This window comes from Crotalus tigris, unplaced genomic scaffold, assembly GCF_016545835.1.
Source record: "Crotalus tigris isolate CLP2741 ecotype Arizona unplaced genomic scaffold, ASM1654583v1 scf7180000018549.3470463, whole genome shotgun sequence".
NCBI classification, from domain to species: domain Eukaryota; kingdom Metazoa; phylum Chordata; class Lepidosauria; order Squamata; family Viperidae; genus Crotalus; species Crotalus tigris.
Window position 1 is genome coordinate 2,091,087 of NW_024097072.1, and position 15,911 is coordinate 2,106,997.

Here is a 15,911-nt window from a genome sequence, read left to right on the forward strand (position 1 = left end):
CTAACTTATTAGTGCTAAGAAAAGACATCTCTGAGTGTTAGTCATAAGCCATTAGCTCTCAGTGCTTAGCTATGCAAACCTTGTACTCGTCCAACTATCGCTTAACGTTTATTCACTGGGTTTGGGGAGCAAATTGTGACAATTAAAAAACCAATACCCTACCACCTATTTAGTTTTCTTGTCCCCATCAGCTTTCCCTTTATTATCTAATGTTTATATGGCATACATAAAACCAGCTGATAATAATAATAATTTATTTCTGTACATCCTGTGTGCCTAATAGGTTTTTCATTTGATTTTCCTGCAGCTTCAGGAAGGTGAAATCCTGCTCGTGCCAGAGCTTTCGTTCTTGACAGGAATTCCTGAAAACATGAGAAAAGATTTTAGAATTATGAAGGTGCTTGATTATATGTTTTACACAGAATTGGAATTTGTTTATAAAATTCTCAACCTCTTACATCAAGTATTTGGCCTCTCACCAACTTTTAAGTTGTAGCCGGCCATTGAGAGCCCTGATTTTGTTGGTTCAATAGCTTCTGAAGCTTTCTCGGCTCGCTCTGTTTGAACACTTCCCTGAGCTCTCACGTGGTGATGTAAGGATGGCTGACATTTTAAGCTTGTCTGATCAGTCAAAAGTTGTAGTCACTAATCACTAACGATTTACTCCTACTCAGATCGCAAGACAGTAATGGTATTTTTCTTGTAAAGATGTTGTTGTTGTTAGTTGCAAAGTAGTGTCCGACCCATCGCGACCCCATGGACAACGTTCCTCCAGGCCTTCCTATCCACTACCATCTTCTGGAGTCCATTTAAGCTCACGCCTCCTGCTTCAGGGACTCCATCTAGCCACCTCATTCTCTGTCGTCCCCTTCTTCTATTGCCCTCAATCTTTCCCAGCATTAGGCTCTTCTCCGGTGAGTCCTTCCTTCTCATTAGGTGGCCAAAGTACTTGCGTTTCAACTTCAGGATCTGGCCTTCTAAAGAGCAGTCAGGATTGATCTTCTCTAGGACTGACCAGTTTGAAACAAAGCTTTAGTAGATATATATACAAGTAGTCTGTCAAAGCAAGAACATCCAATATTAGCAGATAGTCCTTGATTTACAACCATTTGTTTAGTGACTGTTCAGACTTATCAACAGCACTGAAAAAAAGTAATTTGTGACCATTTTTCAGACTGAACTGACCTTTGCAGTATCCCCATAGTTACATGATCAAAAGTCAGACGATTGGCAATTGACTCATATTTATAACGGTTACAGTGTCCCGGGCTCATATGATCACCTTTTGTGACCCCCCCCCTCTGGATTTCTGTTCCTTGCGGATTTAAAAGCAAGTAACTGGAGAAGCTGCTCCTTCAAATTGTTTTGCTGGCAATGAGTTATGTATGCTTCTTCTTTGAATACAAGCTGAAGTGCCTTTTCCCTGGCTGTATCCACTCCGCTTAGGACCTTACGCAGAAAGTCAACATGAGTCCCGAACAGCATCACACCTCTCTGCAGCAGCTGCTGAGCAGGATTGAGAAGAATGAGGCTGCACATAAGGAATTGTCACGGTGGGGGCTTTTCCTGGATGGGGATGTTTATAGGGTAAGGAAACTTTGTGCTAGCCTTGCCTGTGCTTTTAGCTTTGCCTGATGGGATCCTGCCTCTTTTATGAAGAACGACTTTTACAAAAACAGATTGATACGCTACTTCCCCCCCCCCCTTTTTTTTTTTTGGCTTTGTGCTATGTTGTAGAAAATAAATGGCTACACTATTTATTTTTTCCTCCTTTATTTTGTGATTATTTTTCAGCATCTAGGACAGGGGTAGGCAACCTTGGCTCTTTTATGACTCGTGGACTTCAACTCCCAAAATTGCTGAACCAGCCATGCTGAGGGGAAAGGGAGAGGTTTCCAAGCTGAGCCATGCTGGCTCAGGAATTCTGGGAGTTGAAGTCCATGAGTCATGAAAGGGCCAAAATTTCCCTCATGCTGGCTCAGGAATTCTGGGAGTTGAAGTCCACGAGTCATAAAAGAGCCAAGGTTACCTAACTCTGGACTAGGACAACTGTTAATACCAGAAAATAAATAGGTCATTCACGTCTGTAAAGTCCCAAGAATATTTACCCAAAGGTAGTAATTTTTGGCCCTAATCAGAAAGTTATGTAAGATTGATCTCTGCATTTGTCACCTCTTTCCTACCATGAGCTGGTGGACAGCTCTGAATATACTTTGGCAATAATTTTATACCTGATTATTAGAAGCTCAGGGCAGCCGAGCTGAAGAATTGAAAATTTTTTAAAAGTTACACCTCACAAAGAGAGAGCTTTTATTTTCTATGACTACCCAAGCTTATTTTTGTTTCCTTTTCTACCCTAATCTTGGTTCACCAACTTCTCTATGTCTGTCTTCTCGGAAAACTGCAGGCTTCAAGGAGACGTTCCGTACTACAGTACAAATTGAATTCAGTTTTAATTTTTGAGGAAATCACACTGGGGAGAGAATCCTTTTTTTTTTTTTTTTGAAATTGACACAGTTCAGCAGCACTCCTTCTCTCTAGGAACTTTAATGCCTTTCATGGCACGGGTTGATTTATTTGAGGAACTACGTTTCCCCAATTACATCAGCTCATCCCATCAGCTCTAGCAAGAGAGACATGCTATAGGCTCCGTGGAACTACACTTGGTAGGCCCAAGGAGGCGGGTCTTTTCTGCTGTAGTGCCCACATCTCCATCTCCCCCCCCCCAAAAAATTAGGTAATCTTATTTTCTGGAAGTCCATAAAAATCTGGCTTTGTCGTTAAACCTTTGTCATGTTTCAAGGGATTACTGAGATCTTGAAGTGGCTTCATTGCTTTTATTACTTTATTTTTTAAAAATATGACTGTTTAAACATGTTTATTGTTTTATGCTGGTTTCGCTACACAGTGCCCCAAATCGCTTCTTGTGAGATGGAGGGGACATATCTACAACAAATTCTCGGTCTTGAGGTTCTGCCTTGTGCAATTTCATGGATACTGAAAATCATAACACAGCTTTTGCTGAACCTGTTTTAAATCCGTGAAGTAGCCAGAGGTTCAAAACATCTAAAAATGTGGACTTTGCACAAAGACGTTTGGAGGATAAACAGTGTTGAAGGGAAGAGTTTTGCAGGCTTGAAGACAGGGGTCCCCAACCCCTGGACCGCAGCCCACTACTGCAGCCTGTTTGAAAATGGCTGCGCAAGCGGCAGGCAAGCGCATGCGTGCAAAGCTCCACTTGCACGTGCGGAGGGCGCGTGCACCTGCTGCTTACACAAATGATGCTGTGTGCGTGTGCGCATGCCTGCCACTCAGACAGACAGACAGACACACATCCCTGCGCCGGGCTGCCAAGCTGAAAAAGTTGGGGACCACTGCTTTAAGGTATATTTGATGCTGAGCTCTAGAATTAAAATGAGCCGAGAGCTGGCCCAGGTATAGCCTTGTATGCAACTTGACTGTTTTCTGTTTGTTGGCTTGTTTCAGACCACAGGACGCATCCTTCCCATGGAAAGAGTAAATCTGAAGAAATGCTCCTTCAAGACATCTGAAGACCTAAACTGGACTAAAGAACTCAACAGAGAAGCCTGCATTTCTGCCGTAAGCTTAATTTTGAATGTGGGCACTCTTCTGTAGGATGTAACAGCTGATTCAGCATTCTCTTCAATACATACAGATAGTCCTTGACTTACAGCAGTTTATTTAGTGACCTTTCAAAGTTACAACTGCACTGAAAAAAGTGACTTATGACCGTTTTTCACACTTATAACTGTTGCGGCATCCCCATGGCCACATGATCCAAATTCAGGTACTTGACAAGGTGAGATCAGCTCCCACCCTTCTGATTTTTTTTTAATGAATTTCGACCCTTTCCAGGGTCCCCAGCAGGGCGAAATCGAATGCGAAAGACGGAGCCCCATTTTCCTGTGCCCGTTCTGCCGCAACGTCAAACTGGAAGCCCCACCTTTCTGATCTTCTGTAAGGGCCTGAAGACCTGGCTTTGTCAGTTGGCTCGGGGCACCAATGGGGGACTCTCATGCTGGAGTCCCCCCACCCACACACCCTGCTCTCTCCCTCCCCATCTTTTACTTTGGTTTGTAATTCTATACTTACTGTTTTTAGAAATATTTACGATTTACAGTTTTTATAGCTTTTCATGTTGTAAGGCGCCTGGAGTTGGCCCGGGGGCAAGACGGACGGTAAACAAATTTAATAAAAAAATAATAAATAAATAAAGTCATCACCGTTGTTAAGTGAATCCTGTCTTTAAGCAAATCCAGCTTCACCAGTTGACTTGGCTTGTCAGACGCCGGCTGAGAAGGTCGCCAATGGTGATCGTGGAACACTGCAACCCTTCACAAATGCCTGCCAGTTGCCAAGACCTTGCATTTTGATTACAGGGCCATGGGGTTGCTGGGACAGTCATTAGAGCAGTGTTTCTCAACCTTGACAATTTTAAGGCATGTGGACTTCAACTCCCAGAATTCCACAGCCAGCATTGCTGGCTGTGGAATTCTGGGAGTTGAAGTCCACATGCCTTAAAATTGTCAAGGTTGAGAAATACTGCATTAGAGCAAAGATATGTCACTTCTTTTCAGTGCCATTGCAACTTGGGTTGCTCAACGAGGAGTTGTAAAGTCAAGCTAATCTGTAGTAAAAATATACTATTATCCTCAAATACCTGGGAAGCCACACATTTTTGCATGTGTGTATTTCAAGCATCAAAAGCATGTTGACTTTTCTTCTTATTTCTTAGGTTCCAATTCATTTCTGGGCACTCTTTTACCCAAAGCGGGCGATGGAACAAGCCCATGAACTAGTTAGTGTGCTGCAAAAAATCTCAGGACCACTTGGTATCCCATTGGCTGCACCTATTTGGAAAGAATTGAAAGATGACCGGATAGAGACTTACGCCAGAGCTATCAAATCATTGCTAAGTAGTGAGGTGAGAGTTTATGGGTTTGTGGTTTTACGATGTTGGTTTCCTCTCTCTCTCTCTCTCTCTCTCTCTCTCTCTCTCTCTCTCTCTCTCTCTCTCAGCTTTATTGATTTTGACTTTCAAATAAAGTATACTGAGATGCGGAATATTAAGGCAGGAAGGGAGACGGAAGAGTTGTGTACAGTTGGGATGCATAGAGCAAACTCTTAGTAAAACTTTCCTGGGAAGAAGTTGCTGAGCCTCAACACTTTGCCTTCTAATGGATTCATATTTTGTTGGAATATGAACAGACATATACAGTGGTACCTCGGTACTCATTGTTAATCGGTTCCAGAAGGTGTGATGAGTAAAAAATACGATGAGGGCCGAACAATTTTTTTCCCTTAAGGAAAATAGCCGACACCAACAATTTCTAGCTTGTATGTCGCATACTAAACATCTGATGAGTATTGGGATGAAATGTTCGCGTCAGAACGTGTTGAGTATCAAATTTGATGAGCTTCAAAGCAGTTGAGTACCAAAGAACCACTGTAGTTTGGCATTCAGGTTTGAAATAATTTTGCGATCATAAAGTAATGGCAGAGAGCCCATTTGGTGTAGTGGTTAGGGTGCTAGTCTAGTGAGATTCTGGATTGGGAGACTTTGGGCTCTTAACCCAACCCACTTATTAGAGTTCTTGTGGGGAAATTGCAAGAAGGAAGCATTAGTTACGCTGCCTTGAGTTGCATAAAATAAAAGCAGGACGTAAATTAATAAATGACCTTAGTTTCACCTCCCAATATACCTAACCATAGTGGTATGCTGATATTTAATGATCTTATTGCAAGCTGGTTACTCACTGTCCATTCTCTTTATTAAGGGATCAATACAATTAGTCGTTTGCATTATCACAGGAACTAAAGATGATTTGTATAGGGCCATTAAACGGCTGTGCAATGTACAGAACCCCGTTCCTTCCCAGGTACGTAAATAGTTGTCTTTTCCTTGAGCCTGTAAAAATGCTTGAATGGACGTTGCTGATTGTGATATTACTTGTTTGATCACCTGTGTTTTTATGAAGCGCCTCTGATGTGTCTTTCAGGCTGAATATTAGGTGTAACAGGAAACAGTTTATACTGTTCATATATACATAGTTTGTATATGAGCTTTGAACCGTTTTGTATTCTAGTGAGTTAAGAGTTTTATGATATTTAAATATTAGCCAACGTTTACTAATGAAAGCCAACAACATTTAGCTTTTAATTGTGAATTGAGAATTCAATAGTTTAATAAATGGATCTTTAAAATCAGATTTTTTAAAATGTAGAAATATGGAGGAGCCTTGATCAAACCCTCTAGTCTATATTTTTAATAAGGGTGTTATTTTTGGAAATACGTTTAAATATTTTTTGTTGAATGAAGGCGTAATTTTTTTTGTGAGGGGGAAAACAAAAAGTTGTTTACTTTAAGCAATAATCTCTTATTACCTTGTAAATATCACAGCTTAGACTTAGATGTGGAAAATATGGAATTTCAACCATTTTGACTTTTGAAAGGGCCATTTCTGACTTCATAAGGAATATTTCGATGCCCTTCTGATTTTAGTGGCAATGTTTCAAGTTCCAGAGGGTGCTATTTTGAGGTTAGACTCGTTCTGGTGAAGTCAGAAAAGCATTGGGGGTACTCCTGACAAAATTAAGCTCAAAGTAGAATGGTTTAAAACGTATTTTATGCAATAATCAAACTGAGTATTCCTGAAAGAGAAACATTTCTTTCTTGCCCAGGCATTTACTCGTTCTAATCATTAATTGCTACAGGTTATTAACATTCGAACCATTACAACACAATATGCTAAACTGAGAAGTATAGCACAGAAGATCCTGTTGCAGATTAATTGCAAGCTAGGTGGAGAGCTGTGGGGTGTGGACATTCCATTGGTAAGTAATACGGATATTATTTCTCTCCAGTGAAGCTTAATTCAGTAATAAAAATAATTCTCTAAAATAATGTTGCATACATTATGTATGCATACTTGTGTGCTTTAAGTGGCACTATTGATACCCATCTTTTTTCACTTCCTTTCACTTCCCTGAACAGCCCCTTTCACTTAATTATGACCTGAAAGTTGGGAACTTTAAAAATATATGTTACACTCTCAGGTGGAGAACAGTTAGATCACTTCCATTCTCTTACAGTTTGCTTGGATAAGATACTGTTTCAAAAAGAGACATGTGAAAATGTACAAAGCATTCCACTGAAGAATTGAGCTGAAATACTTAGAACCAGTGGTGGGATTCAGCCGGTTCGCACCGGTTCAGTAGAAGCGGTAATTAAATTTTGTTGAGTTTGGACAACTGGCTGAACCCATGCTGCTTCTGGGAGTCCGTTCTAGGCCTGGGAGGCCTGGAGGAGGCATCCCAGGCCTAGAACAGCCCGCCGGAAGTGCATGGATGTCACTTCCGGAAGTCCATTCTAGGCCTCGGGGGCCCAAGCCTGCGTTCACGCAGAGAACTGGATGTTCAGGTATTTGAATCCCACCACTGCTTAGAACACATTAACATCAACCTTATTAACCCTGTCAGCAACTACTGCCAGTAATATTTGTAAGAACAATGGTTTAACGCCTCAAGAGTGACTCCAGTGGCGACAATTGCCACATTTCTGAAGGGAGCGCCGGCCAGAAGCCCATAATCAACCAGCCAGTCCTACAACATTTCTCTTTCCAAATGACCAGGATCATCATCATCTTTTTTTGTAGAGCAGAAATGCACCGTCTGTAGGTTAAGCTAGGTTGCAGAAAAGATTCTCAAGATTCCAACTTCTGCACAAAGCAGGGGACGGCTTAGGTCGCCCCCTTCTCACACAAGGAGCAGTATAAGCACCAGATGAAAAATTGGAACTGGGAATCTTTTTCTGAGTTGCAGAAGAGGGTTTTTTCTTGGAATGCTAAAAGTAGAAATGTTAGCTGTCTTTGGCAGTGTTTGCTACCTGAAATGCTTACACGTAAAGGAAACGGATAGTACATTATGCTTTGTTCCAGAAACAGCTGATGGTGATTGGCATAGACGTGTATCATGATCCCAGCAGAGGGAAGCGCTCCGTGATGGGCTTTGTGGCAAGCACCAATCTGTAAGTGTCCTTTATATATATACATATATATATACTTTTGGCATTCAGATCTATGGGGTCTGTTCTAGAACTGGGGCCCTTGCTTAAGTTCACATAGAATGGCTGACTTCCAAATATTTGATATTTCTGGTCTTGAGGAAAAAAATGTGTGCTTGTGTGTCAACGCTGCTAACATCAGATGTTCTTGCTTTGACAACATATGGAGGTGCATCCATTTTTCTTTACTTTAACTTTTACCTTTAGAGTTACAATTAGATGATACTGGGGGGGGGGGAGGAATGTGCATGGGAAATTAGTTAGACAAAACAATACTGTATAATGGTGAGAACCAAGGCTGTTTGTACTAAGAGATGGTAAGACATGGCAGGATGAAGAACTGGGCGGAAAGCCAGTATTTCAAACTAATTGGAGAATGTGATTTATGACTGTTAGTTAGAAAAGGGAACTGTGCTTTGATACTAGGTGCTGAGGGAAGGGGAAGCCAGATTTTGGCTGGGATTATGTACGTGCCGATGTGTTGCTACTCGAATAAAGATTCTTTAAGGTGAACAATGCCTCAAAGTTCTTTGAAGACCTTCATCTGTCGGAACTTTAACATTGTGATTCATGTATTAGGTTTTTTATTTGAAAGCAACATCCTTCCTGCCCAAAGTTAGGAAGCACAACTTGGCTTATTTCTAAGCTAAGCTTAATTCACAAACTCACCCACGTCTTCTCCACCCTTCTCTGTAGTGTTTCACTATCTCAGGGGTAGACAACCTTGGCTCTTTTATGACTCGTGGACTTCAACTCCCATAAAAGAGCCAAGGTTGCGTACCCCTGCACCATCTGCTTATCAGCTGACTTCAGAAAGAAAGCCCTCCGTTTTTCTCTCTTTTGTCTTGGATATGGAACCCTTTACAGCAGGTCTTTATCCTGCTCATTTCCCAGGAGCCACTGACTGTATAGGGTTGGGGGGGAATTTCCTTTACTTCATTTTGTTTTGCTAAGGAGGAGATTTAATTAGAGGCTGGGTAGAAAATGCAAAGGATCTGCAAGTACGAAAAGACAAAGAGCCCAGTGAAAATGTGGGAGTACCATTAAATTTAAAGACCACCAATTTAAAGAAGACTAATAATGACAGGTAGAGCAACCAGCCTTAGAAGTGACAATGAAGATATTGAAATGGTGGATAGTTGCTGCCTTTCAGACCCCAAACATCAAGAGGACCGGTATAAGCAATCAAGAAATATGCTGCGGAATAGCATTTAGTAGAGCAGTTAAGGGCAGCCGTGGGAACTTCTGTATCCCTCTAGATCAATTTATTATTTAAGTGTTAACAGTGTTAAAAGATGCCAACAGTTTCCAAAAATAACAACTTTGACCTAATTGTGAATTATGAGGCTCTCATTCTTTGAATTAACATTATTAATATCATGACCCTTTTCTGCCACCAGAATTTTGACACGATGGTATTCCAGGGTTGTATTCCAGACGCCTCATCAAGAAATAATAGATAGCCTAAAAGTCTGTTTAGTAGCTGCTTTGCAGAAATTCCACGAGGTGAGAAATGGGACTATTATTTTCCGGTTCTCTGGAATTTACAGAGAAGCGTGTCCAGATTAAGTTTTGTATATATATGTTTTGAGAAGGTATGTTTGTTCCATTGTGTTGCCTTTAGATGCAACAGGAGTGCTTTGTAACAGAAGATCCCCCAGTTTCTTCTCAGTGACTCCATGCTCCAACACTGGAAGTTTTTAAGAAGAAACTGGACAGCCATTTGTCTGAAATGGTATAGGGTTTCCTGCCTGAGCAGGGGGTTCGACTAGATGACTCAAAGGTCCCTTCCAACATTATTATTATTATTATTATTATTATTATTATTATTATTATTATTATTATTAATCATCGCACAGTCAGCCAGATGTTCAGACTGGATTTGGCATTTTTGTCTACCTATTGAATCCTTACCCAGGACCTGGGATAGGCAGATGTGGATGTTTGATGGTATTACAGATCTCGTCGCAGGATGGAGGCGGTTCCTAGTAAGGCCGCCTTTTGCAATTGACTAATGGTGAATTTGTCAATGCCAATGGTGTTCAAGTGGTGCTCCAGTTTTGGGATTGCACCCAAGGCGCTTATTACTATTGGTACTACCCTTGCTTGCCTTTGCCACAGTCTTTCTACTTCTATTGTAGGTCTTTGTATTTTGTTATCTTCTCCAGTTCTTTCTCATCATTACTACTACTACTACTACTACTACTACTACTACTACTACTACTACTCAGGGTAGGGACTGTTCTTCCTATCCACGAAGACTAAATTCTTTTAGAGGAAAGGCTAGGATGGGAACTGGAAAGAGAGAGACCAGTTTCCTTTCTAAAGCTGGTCCTTTCCCTTCCCATACAGTAGATCACTTCCCAAGCTTTGCTTTTATCTGAGCAGCTCTTTTCTAAGTACAGGTAGTCCTTGACTTACAAACCATTTATTTAGCGAACAGCCCTGAAAAAAAGTGACTTATGACCATTTTTCACACATCCATGGCAGCATCCTCCGTGATCACGTGATCGAAACGTGGAGGCTTGGCAACCGATTCATATTTATGACGGTTGCATTGTTCTGGGATCATGTGATCCCCTTTTACCAACCTTCTGACAAGTCAGTGGACCAGCCAGATTCACTTCACAAGTATGTTAGTGACTTAACAGCTGCAGTGATTCACTGAAGAACGTGGCACGAAAGGGGCAAAGTGGGCCAAAACTCAACTTAACAGCTGTGTGTTGTGTTTTAAATGTGTGTTACGTAAGTAAGAAACACTTGAGAGCAAGCGACTAAATTTTAATTTTTAATGGGTGCCGTTGTGCCCACAAGAAAAAAAAATAAAGGTTATCTAATCTAAAAAAAAAATCTACAAAGTTTGGGGCTCAGTTGTGGTTGTACGTTGAGGACAACCTGTAGTTTAGATTTCTGCCTTTCGCTACAAATCAGGCAGAAGAAAAGAGGAAACAAGTTCATTGGGAAAAAAATTGGAAATTTCCTGGATCAAATATAGGCAGGAGCCGTTCTAGGCCTCTTTCTGATTGTTGGATGTTTGTTCTCCCGAAGGTCAACCATAATCTCCCGGAGAAGATAGTGATTTATAGAGATGGCGTTTCCGATGGCCAGCTGAAAATAGTAGAAAGCTATGAAATCCCACAGCTGGAGAAGTGCTTCGAAGCTTTTAACAACTACAACCCTAAATTGGTGGTGTTTGTGGTTCAGAAGCAAATCAGCACCAACATCTATTCTCTAGTTGCTCAACAACTTTCAACTCCTCCTCCAGGGACAGTGTTAGACCACACAGCCACCTCGCGAGACTGGTGAGTGAAAAGCTTTCACCGGGCCCTTCCCCCCCCCAGATCTCCCCCGTTGCCTTCTGGAAGTGGGGAGTTTAAAGGCTTTGTATTTTCTCCTTTCCTCCATGATTAAAAAAATAATAATAATTTCTTGTAGACCCAGCTTTGGAGTTAAATGCAAACACTGGAGGCTTTAAAGAAAAGATTGGATGACCATTTGTCTTAAATGGTACAGGGCAAGGGGTCTGCAACCTCGACAACTTTTAAGACTTATGGAATGTGCTGGCTGAGGAATTCTGGGAGCTGAAGTCCACAAGTCTGCAAGTTGTTGAGGTTGCAGACCCCTGGTATAGGGTTTCTGGCCTGAGCAGGGGGTTGGACTAGAAGATCTCCAAGGTCCCTTCCAACTCCTGTTATTCTGTTAAATATGTCTCTAGGCTTCCCCCCCCCAACTTAAAATAGCTTATTTCCAGGTGATCAAAATCAACCACGGCCACACTTCTCTTGTCAGCTTTGTTTTATCTATAGTCTTTTTTATAGGTTACGCTAAACACGTCCCCATCTGGGACGTCTCCAGAACGGAGACCGTCTTCTCTCAGTGTGATAGGGCAGGCTGCCTGCAAAATGGGCAGCACCTGGGCTGCTGTTGCCCGGGCTCTTTGAGACCTCTCCCTGGTCCACACAACAACTAGTGGCAATAAAAACTGAACAGAGAGGCAGCTGATGGGGAGTGTTCAAGCGAGCGGGAAGGTGGTTTGCGTTCTTTCTTGGAAATAAAGCCTGAAGCAGCCTAAGGCAAAATAGTAAGACACTATTATCCAGCAGTACGATGCACAGGGCATCGTAGCGGGAGAGCCAGCAGTAACAGCTGTAGTAGAACTGGGGAAGAGTGGAGTAGTGAGCAGTAAGAACTAGTTTTTCAGTACGTAGGTGGGTGCTGTTGCCTAGAGACACGTGTCATTGTGTTGGCTTTCTTGGGTTTTGTAGTCTGACATTCTCCAGTAGAGGAGATGGAGAAGCCACCAATGGGTTTTCTCTGTCTGCCTGCTCTTGAAACCAAGTAGCCAAACTTGACACGCCCCCTCTGGCTAGGAGACCCAGTCTTGACTTAGTCTCAAGCTCTTGAAGACGCGTCAGGGTTGGCTCTCTCAGCAGATTAGCAGGTAGAGACCCATTGGTGAATTCTCCTTTACTTAACAATACCCCTCAATAATTTAATAGTTTACACAGTCTGGGAATCCTTCCCTACTGTTTCCCTGCGGTGCTGGGCTCAGCGCTGCCTCAAATCGGAGGATTTGAACTGGGGGGGGGGGAGGCAACTGCTTCCTTTTTTGCTTTGTTTTCCCCAGAGCTCTAGGGGAAAATATTTCTTGGGTAGCTCACAGAGCTACCTCAAGAACGATTTTCACCTCCTCTCTCAGGACCTGAGGAGCTGCATTCAGCACGCTCCCACCTTGGTCAGGGCCCACTTCAAAACCTCATCCCAAGAAAGCAAGAACCCTTGAAAGCGACTTCTTCCAAAAGGAACTTTTATTAGGAGATGCTGATAGCAGGCATACGAGACCGGATCTGAGGATTTCCCGCGTGGAACCGATAGGTAAAAGTGTCCCAAGTAAAACCCCCACCCCATAGTTCATCCGGTCAATTCAAATGGCCCAATCCCCAGGTGTTAGATTCCTCTGTGGGAACAGGGAGATAAAGTGGTAGCTGCTGCGATGTTTAGGCGGCTCTTCGCACCTTCTCTGGGGCTGCGGAGATAAAGCAGTCTCCGCAGGTTGCATTCCATTCTTACCCTTCCTTTGCTGGCGGACAGTAAGGGATGGGAAAGTTCACAAGAAACAATGCAGGAAAGAAAAGTATGACATTGTAGCAATAGAGGAAGTCAAGGCAATAACCCTCAGGCCCTCCCTCCTCCCCCCTAGGAGTATGGCAGAACCCAGGATGAGAAGAGAGTGAGATTCGGGTCAGGATGAAAGAAGAGAAAATAGCAGAAGGGAGGAAGGAAAGGATTGGGGAACCTATTGATATGGGTTCTGACACAGTCTCTGCTGTCCAGTCTCTTCTTAAAAACGTCCAGTGTTGGAGCATTCCCAACTTCTGGAGGCAGGTTGTGACACTGATGAATTGTTCTCACTGTCAGGAAGTTTCTCCTTAGTTCTAGGTTGCTTCTCTCTTTGGTCAGTTTCCATCCGTTGCTTGTTGTCCTGCCTTCAGGTGCTTTGGAAATAGCTTGATTCACTCTTCTTTGGGGCAGCCCCTGAGATATTGGAACACGGCTATCATGTCCCCCCTCATCCTTCTCTTCGTTAAACTGGACATACCCAATTCCAGCAACTGTTCCTTGTATGTTTTAGCCTCCAGTCCCCTGATCATCTTTGTTGCTCTTCTCTGTACTCTTTCTAGAGTCTCAACATCTTTTTTTACATCGTGGTGACCAAAATTGAATAGAATTGATGGCTGGTACTCCGTGGGGTGATCATTCTTCCTTCTCTCTCCATGTACAACTTGGGAAGATGTGGCCCAGATTTAAAATGATCTCAAACCATTGGAACCCTTGTTTGGATTGTTCAGAGGTGTCCCCCTGTCTTGGCTTGCCAACTTAATAATCGCTCACTTTTGTTCCAGGCCTCAATTTTGAAGGTTATAAAGAATTAAGAGTTCATTCTTTCTCTGTCGACAACGAAGTTGATAAGAGGTTCAACTCTGCTCTTTTTCCCTTTTGGTTCTTTCTTGCTAGGATGGATTTTTACTTGATAGCTCACTACTCGCCACAAGGTTGCGGCATCCCAACTCACTATGTCTGTGTAAGGAATACAGCCAATCTCACTCCTGATCACATGCAGAGGTGAGAGTGTACGTTATTGCTCGGTTTCAGATGTTGTTTTCTCATTGAACAGGAGGCAGAATATGAATCTAGTGAATACATAAAGCAGGAAGTACTGAATGCAACAAATGGATGTTTTTTTTTTTGGAGGGGGGAGAAGGACTGTAATTATGAATGTTAGGATTTTGTTTCGTGGTTTTTTTTGTTGTTTTTGTTTTTTGGTATTTTCTACATGGTGTGTGTACAGCTTTCCTTCCTACTCAGTACAGCAGTGAGAATGGAAGGAGAGAGAAACTGAGGACTTTCTTGTTTCCTGGTTTAAAAAGCAATTGCCTGGGAGGTGGTCCTCCAGTTGTGCTATGCCAGGGATAAGCAACCTTGGCTCTTTTATGACTCGTGGACTTCAACTCCCAGAATTCCTGAGCCAGCCATGCTGAGGGGAAAGGGAGAGGTTTCCAAGCTGAGCCATGCTGGCTCAGGAATTCTGGGAGTTGAAGTCCACGAGTCATGAAAGGGGCCAATGTTTCCCTCATGCTGGCTCAGGAATTCTGGGAGTTGAAGTCCACGAGTCATAAAAGAGCCACGGTTGCCTACCCCTGTGCTACGCCTTTGTTTGCAAGATGATGGGGCGGCCCAAAACTGTCTGCTAGTTGCCTAATTTCCAGCGGCTTCCTTGCAGCTCTTTGGCCAATATTTTTTTCCCTTTTAAGAGCTTGAAGCAGGACAAAGGTGTTTTAAGTGCCATTTTCTTTCTGGATGGAGTGAAGAATTTCCTTTGCAAAGAGGGTAAAGTAAATCAAAGACCTAAAAGGAAATCAATCAGTTTTTCCCCTTGCAGCATTTAAGAATGAATACTAATTGGAATATATTGGAGATTAGGGACTTATCAAGCGATAATAGAAATACCTTGTTGTGTCTGGGTTATAGAAGCAGGCCGTCTAACGAGGAATTTCCTTCTCCTTTTTATTAGGCTGACTTTCAAACTTTGCCACCTCTACTGGAATTGGCCAGGAACTATCCGAGTGCCCGCCCCATGCAAATACGCGCATAAGCTGGCTTTTCTCTCTGGGCAGATTCTCCACCACGAACCGTCCATTGAGCTGTGCGAGAAACTTTTCTTCCTGTAGTTTCTGCCATGGGCCGCCTTCAAAGGGAGTGCGCGAATGCTGAGAAGGCATTGCCCAGTACCAGCCCTTCCCAGTTTCAGACCACTCCCCTCCGCCCTGCAACTGGGCACTCTGTTTTATAATAATGTTTATTTGGTCAATGACCAGGAAAAAAAAAGTTTTAAAAAATGACACCACCGTAGTAAAATAGAAAAGATGAAGCAAACAACCAAAAAGATAAAAATGTGACTGCTATAGCGGTACATTAATTCCTTGTACAAGTGTACCTCTGTCGCAGGGCACACACTGCAGTAAAATATATACCATCTTTAAACAAGATAAGCTAGTACCGGTCTGTGTTAAATCTAAAATGGTGAATAAAACAAAAAAAAATATTTCCATAACCAGTTATGCCTTATTTTCCTTGCGGCAAGACAGAATTTGGCTATCGCATAGGTGATAACAGGTTTCAAATCTTGTAGAAGAGGGTTCATAGATGGAACAGCCTGTTGACATCAGTCTGAAATGCCATATCCCTTATTCCAGTGGTTCTCAACCTTTTTTCTTCACCACGGACCCCCGTAAATACCTTTTGTGGCCACGAGCCCCCCAAGAGTTAA

At 42.5% G+C, this 15,911-nt stretch overlaps 1 protein-coding gene across 2 annotated transcripts in view; it reads left to right on the forward strand.

The window, feature by feature from the left end:
• The window catches only part of PIWIL2 (piwi like RNA-mediated gene silencing 2), a 29,111-nt gene extending 13,437 nt beyond the window's left edge, over window positions 1-15,674 (forward strand). For both annotated transcript variants that reach the window (XM_039354263.1, XM_039354264.1), the window contains 11 exons: window positions 308-397; window positions 1,447-1,587; window positions 3,487-3,600; window positions 4,757-4,945; window positions 5,799-5,900; window positions 6,736-6,855; window positions 7,959-8,047; window positions 9,484-9,589; window positions 11,132-11,385; window positions 14,099-14,206; window positions 15,156-15,674. In XM_039354263.1, coding sequence (XP_039210197.1) covers window positions 308-397; window positions 1,447-1,587; window positions 3,487-3,600; window positions 4,757-4,945; window positions 5,799-5,900; window positions 6,736-6,855; window positions 7,959-8,047; window positions 9,484-9,589; window positions 11,132-11,385; window positions 14,099-14,206; window positions 15,156-15,312 — 1,470 coding nt within the window. In that variant the 3' untranslated portion in view covers window positions 15,313-15,674. The remainder of the gene's footprint in view (window positions 1-307; window positions 398-1,446; window positions 1,588-3,486; window positions 3,601-4,756; window positions 4,946-5,798; window positions 5,901-6,735; window positions 6,856-7,958; window positions 8,048-9,483; window positions 9,590-11,131; window positions 11,386-14,098; window positions 14,207-15,155) is intronic.
• The last annotated feature ends 237 nt before the right edge of the window (window positions 15,675-15,911 follow it).